Below are 13,250 nucleotides of genomic sequence, written 5' to 3'. Positions count from 1 at the left end.
AGAAGTGTGACTAGGGTGACCAGATAGCAAGTGTGAAAAATCAGGACAGGGAGGTGGGGGGAATAGGCACCTATTTAAGACAAAGCCCCAAACATCAGGACTGTTCCTATAAAATTGGGACATCTGGTCACCGTGTCACACATTGGCACCCTTGTGAGGTGAAAGACTGCATGACAGAGCTACATGTAGCACAAGCAAGTAAGTGATTCACTTTTCACAAGTACTAAAAATTTAATTTTTTCTTGTTGAGTGTCTCTGACAGTTGCTTCCTCAATAATGGTTTCAGCAAGGCAATTTCAAGCAGTAGGAGTTTTCCATGGCCAGGGAGGGGGGAGAACCCACAAAAACAAAACAAGCTCCTCCCCCAAAGGAAGAAGTAAGAAAGATTTTTTTTTCCCTTTTAAACAACAAGTGCTTTGGGAGATTTACCTACTTTTGTCTACAAAGAATTTTACCTAGTCATGCAGTTTTGTTATTTCTACAAACTTGTCATAAAGAATACTGTGCACACAAATTATATGCATGAATTACTTACCTAACATTTCTGTTTTTAATTTTTCATTCCGCTCTTCAATCTGTCTAGGTAATCGCTGAAAGAGCATAAGAGAAGACCAGATTCAGAAGGATGCTTTTGGCAATCTTATCAGATAAACGTATATACTGTATTTCGCATACACATACCCAGGACATAGACCCACTATTTATGGTCTAAAAGAAATGCAGATGTAAAACACAGACATTTCCATCTTGTTTAGAAAACCTACATCTGCCCTCTTAGATGGGGGGAAAGTGCAACGTTCATTTATAAATAATTTTTCATGTCTAGGTTAAGGTGGTCAGATGAAGCCTATTTGCTTTCTACTATTTTAATTGAAAAGCAAATAGAATTTAAAAAAAAAAGACAGAATCAAAATCTATTTTTAGCTACATCTCCAGTATGGCACTTATTAGTCTTGATAAAAGAGACTGTAAAAAACCAACTGCAACCAGGCACCGTGTTTAAGTTATGAACACAGACATACTGGGTATGGGGGATGGATGGGAGATTGCTGGGAATCTGGATCATTTGCATGAGATTATAGAGAACTTTCATTTTATTAAACATATTAGAAAATTTCAGACGATGCTTTTGCCAGCTGTTCTTTACATTTGCTATTTATGCACCTCAGGATCTCTTGTTTTAATAAAGAAGAACCTTGTTATGCAAGACATGACACAACCAAATCTGAGAGATGACAGAATGTTAGAGATCAAGGACTCTATCCTGCAAGTTCCTCCATGGTGGAGGGGAACTCCAGCACTCATATGAAGCCAGACTGTGCAGGATCTGGGTCCTAGTTACATACTCTTCTTGCCATTGAGTATCACATTAGGCCTTTGGTGTAATCCTCAACAATGAAAGCTTGCAAGTTTATTTTAAAACAAGGATATTAGGCAATTTTACACAAAGTCTTAAATTTCTAGAAGTCAAGGATTTCTTAAAATTATGCCTAGAACAGTTGCTAAGCCATCAAGTCAGCTCACACCCTTTTAGTGCATTCTACAATGAGCTCTTGCCAGATGAATACCATGAAAATATTAATGAGAAGTTTGTTGCATTGTAAGTGTATACAGTACTTCACCAAGACAGAATTAAGGGATTCAATTTACCATTTTGGTAAAGAAAAAGAGGAACAGTCTAATGTATATTGATTCAAAGAACCATCACTGTTATAACAAAATTAAAATGGAGTATGGATGACATCCATTCATTGTACATCATATATATATATATATATATATATCCAAAGGAATCTTTCTTGAGATTTTTCTGTTGTGCTCATCAGCTTATAACAGAGCATTTGAGGGAGTAATTCTATGCACTGAAGAACTGCAATCACAGCTCTTAATACTAGCAACTCTTCTTGCTGGAGATAGACCTGTGAAGGAGCAGAGATAGAATAGCTCCAAAAGTACCCTCCATAGATGCATAAATAACAATCACTGATTATAACAGGTGAGGAATTAACTTCTCACCTGCTCCTGGAACTCTAGAGATCATCTTTATATGTGTAATTCACTTTTCAGGGGGGATAAGTGAAAACAGCACCTTCCCTGAAAGTATAAGCAGGAGTTAGGAATGAGTGAATGGGGGATTCAGAGGTCAAGGAATCTCAGTTTCAGCAAAGGGTGGAGATACCAGGTAGGAGGAAGGGTACAGTGTTCCTGATTCCCCTAACTATAGGTAGTGGGTTCCACGCATAGCTGTAATATGTCATTAGCAATTCCCTCACCTAGGTAAGCATAGTAGATCCCTAATACTAGCTTTGACATAGACTTAGTTTATTATGAATCCATATGACATAATGATTCTGCAGCCACAGACTTGAGTGCACAAGAACATCAACAGTAACAAAAGTTGTTATTTATACGCGATTATAAAATTATCAGAACATGTTTTAAAAGATCAAGACCTCTCCAGTTAGAACCTGGCACAGAACATTTGAACTGTAGGAAAATTTTGCGTTTTGTTGGTTTGGATTATTTTTATACACCACCATGAGAAAAAAACCTCTGAAAATAGGGTTAGTTTCAAAATGCTGGATTTTAAATTATTCTTTTCTTGTAACAGTTTGCTTCTGAAGTTGGATAAAGAACTAGAACTGAAGTTTGCTTCCTTTGTTACGTTCTGTAATTTAAAGCCTTTCCGAGCCATTATATGTAGGTTAGCTGTCCTGACATTTTTTTTATATCTATATAAATAAATACTAATTTATAACAAAGAAAGAAGCTCCTGGAGAGAGAGCTGCTTTTTAAGATTTCTTTGCAAACTATTGCAGGCTGATAAAGACACGAGATTACAAATATCAGCATTGGGTTATTTGTTCTGTTTTTGTTTGTTTTGCTTTTAAAGAATGTCCTTGAAAATTCTAGGTGCCTTTGCTGTCCTATATTAGAGGGTTGGCAACTATGTGGGGGCAAAGATGCCCCTTTGAGTTTTCATCATTACTGCACCCCTGGAAGAGTGTCTTGCTACGCCAGAGCTTCAATACTAATGAGAAAAAAATAGGCTTAAAAAAAAAAAGTCAGAAAAACTATAGGAGTGAGGGCTGTTAGGGTATGGAATAGACTCCTATTTTCTAGAAATCACATTGCTCATTTACAGCTAGATCAGACAATTGTGTGGGATAATGCACCGAAAGATAGCCAGAAAGGCTTTTCAACAGATATCCTCTGGGGAGTGGCTCCCACAGAGAAATGCAAAAACCTAAACTCCCCTCCTGCCTCTCAATGATATTGATCCCCACTGAACTAGTTATTTCTGTTCAAGTGAGTAGCAGTGATAGTGAAAGATCCAATGTTAACATTAAAGTGTGCCACTGCAGTGGTGTATAGACAAGCCCTCAGTATCTTGCAAGGGGTATATTACAAATTGGACTGAAGTAAGATAGGTGACAGAACAGGGTATATAGGCATGACTTACTCTCTCTTTACTTCCCAACCACAAAAATAAGGATAAATACCCAACATTAAAGCACTTTTTAAAGCTACATATCAAAGAGAGCACTGTGTCCATTCCTGACCGGTACAAGGTCGTGAGTGTCTCACGTGTCCCATCCTGACTGGTACAAGGTGTTGAGTGTCTCGTGCAATCAGGCTTTATCAGCATTAGGTACATTTTCATTGGAAAAGGGCTTTGTGATTCTGAAACTCGCATTAGATTGGTTTTGTAGGCAGTACATTAGCAATGAGAACTAAAGTCTATTGCCTAGTTTACACTTAAAAGTTTTGCTGGCATAGTTATGGTGGCTAGGCGTTTTATTTTTTCTAAAGTCACACCCCTAACTGACACTTTTGCTATTCCAGCAAAAGCCCCAATGTAGATACAGTTATATCAAACAAGAGGCTGTCCTTCTGGCAGTATAGCTTATTTTATTCAGGGAACTGGTTTAAGCAATACCGGCAAAAGAATTCTTTTACTAGTATAAATTGCATCACCGCTAGCTGCTAAACCAGCAAATCCTTTCTAGTGTAGGCAAGTCCTATGACTGTTTAAATAAGAGAATTTTCAACCAGCCAAAAAGCCTTCTCTCTTTTTTTGGTAACATGCTGTTAAATTTAACATTAACGATGTCCAGTGGCTCACATTCTACAGACCATGGTTTACTTGTGATGGTCTGTTGCCACCTGGCTGGTCATATGGCTCTTCTGTTTTCAGCTGAGCAACTGCATCTTGATTCATTAAGAAGGCTTTTGACACAGTCCTACATGACACACTCATAAGCAAACTAGGGAAATGCAGCCTAGATAAAATTACTATCAATGTGGGTGTACACTTTGTTGAGACTCAGAGTAGTTGATCAATGGTTTGCTGTCAAACTGTGTGGGCGTATCTAGTGGGGTCCCATAATGGTCAGTCCTGGGTCCAGGTCGTTAATGACGTGGATAGTGGCGAGTGCTTTGCAGATGAAAACCAAGATGGGAGGGGTTGCAGGCACTTTGAAGGAATGGATTAGAATTCAAAACAACCTTGACAAGTTGGAGAATTGGTCTGAAATAAACATGAAATTCAACACAGACAAATGAGAAACCAAATACACATCTAGCCAGTTATTCCCCATTTTGTAGTTAGTAATACTGCCGAAAAGGATCTGGGGGTTACAGAGAATTACAAACTGATATGAGTCAACAATGTGAATCAGTTATAAAAGGCTAATATCATTCTGGAGAGTATTTAACAGGAGTGTGACCTGTAAAACACAGGAGGTAATTGTCCTGCTCTACTTGGCACTGGTCAGGCCTCAGTTAAAGTACTGTATCAAATTTTGGGGGACTTACTTTAGGAAAGATGCAGACAAATTGAAGACAGTCCCAAGAAGAGCAACAAAAATAATAAAAGGTTTAGGAAAGCTAACCTACGAGGAAAAGTTAATAAATATGGGCATGTTTAGTATTGAGAAAAGAAGACTGAGGCTGGGACCTAATAGTAGTCTCAAACAGGTTAAGGTCTGTTTTGAACAGAACTGTGATCAGTTCTCCATGTCCACTGAACGTTGGACAAATAGTAGTGGGCTTAATCTGCAGCAAAAAAAGTTTTTCCTAATATTTATCTATAAGGGTGGTTAAGCTCTGGAAGCAGCTGCCAAGATACTGTGTGAAATCACCATCATTGGAAGTTTTGAAGCATAGGCTAGACAAACACCTGTCAGGGAGGGTCTAGGTTTACTTGGTCCTGCCTCATCACATAGGGCTAGGCTTGATGACTTCTTGAGGTCTCTTCCACCCCTACATTTCTATAGTTCTGTCATTAAGAGGCATTTAGATGCACCGTGTATGCTTTCCTAATATTACTTTCTGCTATAATCAACTGCAGTAGGTATCACACAGAGAGGTTATACAATTTTGAAGGGGAAGAGATCTACAGTCTTGAATGGAAGAAGGGTCCATGAAACATTCTATAGAGATGTGGTGCACTATGTCACAGTTTGAGAAACTTTGCTATCCCACATTTTGCACAGATTATGTTTTATAATAAAAATTTTTTCAGAAAAATTGCAGTATGTACCAGATATTAAATCAGTGAAATGCAGACACTTTAAAGTAAAATACCCCAATATACCCCACATTGCAAGAAGATCTGAACAAAAATTAGGAAAGACTCTGCAAAAAAAGAGAACAAGTACAACAACAGCAAGGACAAAAAAGGGAGGAAAAGAAGAGTCCATGTATTATAGGAATACCTATAGATTTTAGGGACTATGGTGCTAAAATACAGGATATGCTAGAAGCTACAGAAAGTAAGAGAATCACTGATTACTCAGTTAAGGTCACCAGAATTTTTAACTGAATTATTAGATTAAGAAGTCATGGCTTCAGCGAAGAGGAAATGAGAAACAAGGATAATATTAACATATTTACGCATGTATTTCTAGAACATCATAGCCCGAGCACATCTGTTACACATGAAATTAATGATGTGTGACAAGCTTGTCAATTCACTAGGCTGTTACCAAGAGCTGTGTGCTTAGGAGGGTATTCTGCCCTCATCTAGAGACATATGAAACTTACATTAGCATTAGTGGGAGTTATATATACACGTATCACTAGCAGAAAAGAGTCCTACTTAACGATCCAGTCCCCAAAAAAGTAGTTTCAGTTCTGGTTTCAGGCCAAGATTCTCTCTGGTTGTTTCCAGTGCTACTCCTAGAGCAGCATAATGGATTTTTAACAGAAAATTAAATTTATTTTAAGTTGTACAGTGCAGAATTAGAACATTGGGTATCAGTTTAAGTAATTTTAAAGTGTTTTACATCAAATCAAACTATACAGAAGTCTAAAGTTTAAGCAGTTTTTAAACCGCCAGCAGGCTTTAAAATGTAAGACCATTCAATTATATGATCAAAACGTTCAAACTTGGAGCCTAAAAGTTATCAACAGTGCTGGACAAATACACGAAGACATGCATACAAACACACAAAAACAGTCCCTGCCCCAAAGAGCCTGCAATTGACACACAAATGGTAGAAGAGGAAACAGGCACAGAGGTCATGCGGCAGGTCAATGACAGAGCTGGCATTAGAATCCATGTGTCCTCATTCCCAGTCCAGTGTCCTATCCACTAGATCAAATCGCCTCTCATATACAGTTTTAGAACTAAAGATGTACACACAGGGGCTTCAGTGGAGCTACACCAATTAACATGAAGTGATCTTCTCCATAACAGGGAATTAGCATTTTGAATTCAATGCTAGATCTAATGTTCAACATTTTGGGTAGGTGTGGGTAGTTCAAGCCAGTCATTACTGAAAGCCTGAAAAAAAAGATTCAGTTCACAATTTTCTTTTTTCCTGGGAAGGTGCGATTGAGTCCCATGTTAACGTTAAGTGCATTTTTTTAAATAAATAAAAGTTAGCGATTTTAGGGTCAGATGTTTAAAGTTCTTAAGTCTTGACCTAACTGCTCTAATGAAGTCAATGGGAGATTTACCATTGACTTCTATGGAAGAAAACCTAGGGCACTGCTGAACAGTTTCAAAAATCCCATCATTAACCAACACCTGCGCCACAGGCGTGCTATGTTGCTGACATTTATGCAGTCTTTCTAGACGTGTATCCTTCTCAATGATAGCAAAATGGAGGCACTGGGCCTATCTAGGAAGCCCTACCACTCCACTACTCTGAGACTGGGTCCCCAGCTTCAGCACTCCTTCCCATCCCCGCCCCATGCTGGCTTCTTCAGTAGATCCCAATAAGCTTGAGCTTGGGCCTCTCCTGGAGATTTATCCTCTTGGGCTCGAGCTATGCAACCAGCAGATGTTTGCAGTGACACAGGACAACCTTTTCAAAGCAAAACATTATTAGTCAACTGGAATACAATAGTTAGGGCCATTGGGTTAAAATGGTAAAACAAAGCCAGAACGTGTTTAGTTAGGTGGGTGCTGCTTTGTCCAAGCATGCAAAGCAAATTACATGGTTGCTGCAAAATTTCCCCAGCCTTTGCGAACCAATCCTGGACTGCAAACCTATGTTCTACCATGCTGGAACATCATTCTCTTCCATGTCTCGTAAACACCTCAGTCGTGTGCTGTAGATTCCAGGCATGCTATTTTCACGTGTACTCTCCTCCCTCTCCTGTGCTCTGTGTTGCAGGTAGGAGATGGTTGCGGTCAGACAGTCCACTTGGCTGGCAGTCATTAAAGTTAATGGTCCAGTTGTTAGCTTCATTTATATGCTGGCAATTTTTGATAGTCCATTCATACCAATCCCAACATGTCTTCATCACTTTTACCCTTCACGACAAGTGGGTAGCAATATGAGTGAGGAAACTGAGTCACGTACAGAAATTTCCCCCATTCTCCACAACAACATATCAAAAGGTAACTTCAGTAACCAATGAATATGAAATAGAATCAAGTATACCCATCAAAAGGAAAACAAGGAACGTTTGAGAACTGCAAACAACCAACATAAAAACAAGTATTATGTATTAAATAGGAGAAGGGCATTATCTATGTTCTCCTTAATATGCTCAAGGAAATGTCCTCAGGCCAGAGTACAGACTGGGCACTCTTTCTGTTTTACATCCATATTAACTGCAGTTTTATTTCAAGTATTGAAGTAATTGGATTTTTAGTGGGCAGAGCACTTGCAGCTAGCTCCCACTGCAGTTGATTGAAGCTATAGGTGATCATCTCATCTTAAAATATGGTTACTTAAAATTTAGGTGCCTAAATATGGCTTTAGATGCCCAATTTTAGGCATTTTGAACATTTGTCTGTTCTCCTTAATCTAGTAATCAAAAGTAGTTTCAACCCATACACCCATGCTGTTCATAACAGTCACAGGAACGTGCATATAATTTTATAAGCTGATCATCAAAACTAATCCTAGAACCCAGAAACAATGTAAATGAATCAGCATTCCGACTTACACAAAAACGTAAACCCATAAACCACAACCCCAAGGGCTAGATCACATTCTGTAATGAAAAAAATTATGCAACGATGAAGAGGCACTTTTAAAAATACCACCCAATGCTCCTCTTAGAAATGGACAGCTGCTTGTGTGTATGAGTGAATGGCCTCCAAAACCCAGAATTCAAAAACAACCAGCTCCAATTGTGTAGAGGGCAATCACCTCTGAGCAGTTTTTTGGAGCTACCTTCCCCTGGCAGCATGCCCCCTTAAGAGCCCTACTGTCCCTTCACATGACTTTGACAGAAGCATGAACTAACTTCCACCTGAAGAGCAAGTATGCGATGGAACGCATCCCTGTATTCACACACTATTATAATAATCTTTGTACAAAATATGTCTTGTAATAATAATGGTCAATAATATAATGGTGGAACGTATGTAGCCACATTATATGTAAAGTTATGAATTCTCCCTGAATGATGCTGGTGGCACATGTCCAAACCCACTGTGATGGGGCAAGGCCAGATGGCTATAGTAAAGTAAGTCAAGTGGGCACATATGTCAGGAGCTGTAAGAGGAAGCCATGCTACTGGAGAAATGGAGAAATACAATGTACAAACCCTATTAGGCACACAGAAGGAATCCCTGTGTAAGGGTGACATAGATATTGAGGAAGTGGGGGCTGCTGTGGGAAAGTGGCCCAGGGAATCGTACTTGTCCTGTTTCCAAAAAGTCAGCTACCAAAAGCTGCTCCTCACCTCCCTTGCTGGCTTATGATGAAAATGGCTCAGCAGGCTGTGACCCTTGCCTTTAGAGAGAGAAGGATTACGTGGAGGCTCACCGTGAGCCTTTGAGGCTAACTTAATCTGCCAGGAAGCGTAGGACCCACTGAGACAAGGTCAGAGCTTTGTCACACCACTTAGCCCCAATTAGGCAGAACTGCTCACGCAGGTCTCAAAAGGAATGTTTACCTTAATTTACATACAAGTTGTAAATAGAATCCTCAGATAGCGGGGGGAGGGGGGAAGAAGGTAGGAGATGAAGAAAAGCAAACAGGTAAAAAGAAAAAGCATGGAACTTTGTTCACCAGTCATCATGTTGTCTTCTTTACTGTTTTAATAAAAAACTTTGCTTTGAGTGGTAACCTTCAGGAAAATGCATCTCAAAGGGGACTGGACTACAAAAGTGAGAGGGTAAAACCACCCCAAGTTCTCTCTCCCTGTCCATCTCTCTCTTTCACCTAAGAGGACAAAAGAACACAGGCCATTGGACCTTGGGAGCAGACTCTAACCTGAAACTTGGTCAACAATGCTACTGGAAACCTGAGGTAAGAACTTCACTTTGAACCAAGTCTAGTTTGTTAAGTTTAGAAAGCTTTTTATCTGCATTTCTCTTGTAACCATTTCTGACTTCAATGACTCATTACTTGTACTCACTTAAAACCTCTCTATTTGTAGTTAAATAAATTTGTTTTATTCTGTAATCAAAACTAATCCAGTGTTGTGAACTGTGTGGGTAAGTCCATTTAAAGTGGCAAACTATTGTATCTTGATCCCTTTACAAGGGCAACAGACCTAATATCTGGACTGCCAAGGAGAGGGCTGGACAGTGCTAAACACACATTTTTGTGGAAAATATCCAGGAGTAGTAGTGTGTTGGGGTCACCCTGCAAGTGATAACCAAGGCTGGTGGAAGCAGCAGGCTGTGCTGACAGACTGCTGCGGTCAGAGCTGCAGGACCAGGACTGGAGCTGTACACAGACATGCTGGGCATGACCTGCATGCTGGCAGGCTGTTTGTGAGCAACCCAACTTGGAAGCTACAATAGCAAAGCACTGCAAGCACACAAAGTTGCACGACAGGGGTGACAGCCCCTCACCTGTCTGGACTGCTTTGCGGAATGTCTCACAGTGGAAAATACAAGCAGCCTCTGAGAGGAGCAGTCAGAGTACCTATCCCTTCCTGCCTCCCCGGACATTGTACAGACTGTTTCTAATCTATCAAATCCACCACCACTTTTCACACTAAGAATTAAAGTTCTAAATACCATCAGAAAAGCACTTCCTACTGGAACGTCACACAAATAGCTGCTTAAAACCTGGAAACAGTCCATGGCAGTGACTTTAAATCCCCATTGACTAGGGACTGTATACAGGTCAGATTTGGGTTCCAGGAAGTTAAGGGTTTACCTTTATTCTTCCAAGCCATACTGTTCAAAAACCAAAGAAAACATTCTGAGTACTTATTTACACCAATGGATATAACAAAAGAATCTTTCAAGGTACCTTCAATCCCACAACTATTTGTAACATTAACTGAAGAGGACATAGGATTTAGCATTAAACCGCACACCTCATTTTGCTCATTAATGAAGAAAGCAGCTAAATCAGGAGGTGCTTCTGTTTATAACCACAAGATTACATTCCATTAAAATGAGAGGACATGCTCTTGGATGTAAACAACAAGCTTAAACTGCTACTAGCAAAAATAACTCAAAAAAGTTTTCAGAAACAAAACACTCAAGATTTTGAATGATCTTTTAGGTCTGCCACAAATCAGAGTCATCAGTTTAGCTACAAGTCCATTTTCTGGTGTCCTCAAAAATGACATGATCAAGACAAAAGTGAAATTAATATTTTGAATTCCAGTTATTAATGTCCATCTCCCTCAGAAACAAGACAAGTGTATTGTAGAGATGTTTGGCCACAGAGTCACCATACAGAAGAACGACTGCAGTAGAATATCTAGGTCTTACGGTATTATAATACCTAGGTCTTATAGTATTGTGCTTTTCATAAATTCCAGCCAACTGAAGAACTAGCAAAAGCAGTGTTATTGTGTGCCTTTTTTCTGATCTACCAATTCCTCCCAGATGCCTTTGCACATTACTTCTGCAAGAGTGCAGAGGTGGTGTGGGATGCGATTTCCATTCTAGGGCCAGGGGCTCAAGTGCATGGTGCATACTACACATGCCCTGCCCCTGAGCACTCGCTTGGCAAATATACAAGTGTAACAATAAGTCAGAATTTGAATCACGATTTTTTAGCTGTTTATCTGAATATTGTATTCTACAGAGGATACCTTGAAGAGAATCTGATTGTAGAAGCACGTATGAACATTCACTTTCAGCTTTGTTTCTGACAATTAGCATAAGCCTCAATGTTATCCTGCCATGGTTCCTCACGGGAACATTATAAATTATTGCTCATTTTAGGGAAAGAATAAAAATTAAACATCAAACAGAACAAAGATAACAAACGAATATAGTGTATGAGTGATAAACAGCCACCCCGCCCTGTTTAACAAGTAAAGCATACTTACATATGGTCATTATATGCCAAGCACCTGCAGGCAGGAACACCCATGTTTACTTCCACCCATTTATAAAGGTTAAACAGTTCCACACCATGTAGATACAAAATGGTTTTAAAAAAAAAAGTCATGAAGAATTGTAATATAATGTCATGGGAGGGAGGGCGTAAGAAGGCAGGATGAGAGAAACCCAATCAGTTTTCAGAGTCACAAAGAAAATTTAGTTGCAACTTTGCTATTAATACCAACATTAGGTAACTGTGATATCCTGAGTGAATAAGGATATACATCTGGCTATCGTGAATATAACATGATCTGAGATTTAAGCCTGCTTGCATCACTAGTGAGAGTTAAGTCAAGCTCAAGGAGTGAAGCAACTTTCATAAGTAGTATCAATGGATTGCGTATGTAAATTTTACGGTCAGTATGGTATAAATGCTTACCATGCAGGCTTCTCTTGCGTGATGTACTGATGGATCTTTTTCTAGGACTGTTTTATAATCCTCCAGGGCTTCATCTAGTTTTTCTGTTTTTTCATATAATTCTGCTCTCCTCAGCAGAGCTCTGATATAGTTAGGATCTAGTTCGATTGCTGGAAAATTAAAACGAAGTGTCAAGTATCAGAGGGGTAGCCGTGTTAGTCTGGATCTGTAAAAGCAGCAAAGAGTCCTGTGGCACCTGATAGACTAACAGACGTATTGAAGCATAAGCTTTTGTGGGTGAATACCCACTTCGTCAGATGACATGCATCCGATGAAGAGGGTATTCACCCACGAAACCTTATGTTCCAATACGTCTGTTAGTCTATAAGGTGCCACAGGACTCTAAAAGTGGTATGTTTTTATGGAATGTTTCTACACCCCCTCAAATCAATGGTTAAGTGAATACATACATCTTGAAGTTAATTTTTTTTATTTATTAAAATCAAGCATAGTACAAGTTTAATACAAGATATATCTTAATGGGGGGGGAACAGGACAGGATGCAAATATTCTGCATTTGCAAGGGAAAGACTCAATTAAAGAGGGTTCTTTGCATCTCCATGGCCCTGTCTACAGGGGAGGTTTAAATTCAGAGTTTTTGCACACTAACTGGTATTAGATAGCATGCAATAACTGCATACATATGGCCCACTGTTTTCAGATTCAGAACAGATTAGTGTCTACAAGGCGGCATGGACTTTATGCAAAGTAATTGTGCAGAATTTTGGGCAGGTATCTCTTGGTGCTTTGCCTCACTGCTTCTGCTCCACGCATCCTGGAACTTTTCTCACGGCACATGTGGGATACATAGCAGAAGTCAGAGGAAGGGACCAGGACTTGGGGTATTTATGTTACACATAGTAATTATTCTGGACACTTCAGATATAATTTGCAGAGTGAAGCCAATATAGTATAAATACAGGATCTAGAAGATAAAAGGATATCACTTTTAGACAGAGATGCAGAGGTTGAATTTATCTTCATCTAATGGTGTAAGTCAAAAGTAACTCCACTGAAGTGCTTCTGAATCTACACTGATAACAGATTAAAACTGGTTCAGTG

At 39.3% G+C, this 13,250-nt stretch overlaps 1 protein-coding gene across 4 annotated transcripts in view; it reads right to left on the bottom strand.

Annotated features, from left to right (window-relative positions):
- TTC1 (tetratricopeptide repeat domain 1) overlaps positions 1-13,250 on the bottom strand; it is a 69,826-nt gene that overhangs the window by 40,236 nt on the left and 16,340 nt on the right. For all 4 annotated transcript variants that reach the window (XM_043490555.1, XM_043490557.1, XM_038413665.2 and 1 more), the window contains exons 6-7: positions 12,150-12,298; positions 536-590 (exon numbers count right to left, since the gene is read on the bottom strand). In XM_043490555.1, the coding sequence (XP_043346490.1) occupies positions 536-590; positions 12,150-12,298 (204 nt within the window). The remainder of the gene's footprint in view (positions 1-535; positions 591-12,149; positions 12,299-13,250) is intronic.

The sequence above is a fragment of the Dermochelys coriacea genome, chromosome 8, assembly GCF_009764565.3.
Source record: "Dermochelys coriacea isolate rDerCor1 chromosome 8, rDerCor1.pri.v4, whole genome shotgun sequence".
NCBI lineage: Eukaryota > Metazoa > Chordata > Testudines > Dermochelyidae > Dermochelys > Dermochelys coriacea.
The sequence above is the reverse complement of the archived record's forward strand: the minus strand, read 5'-3'. Positions and strand labels throughout refer to the sequence as shown.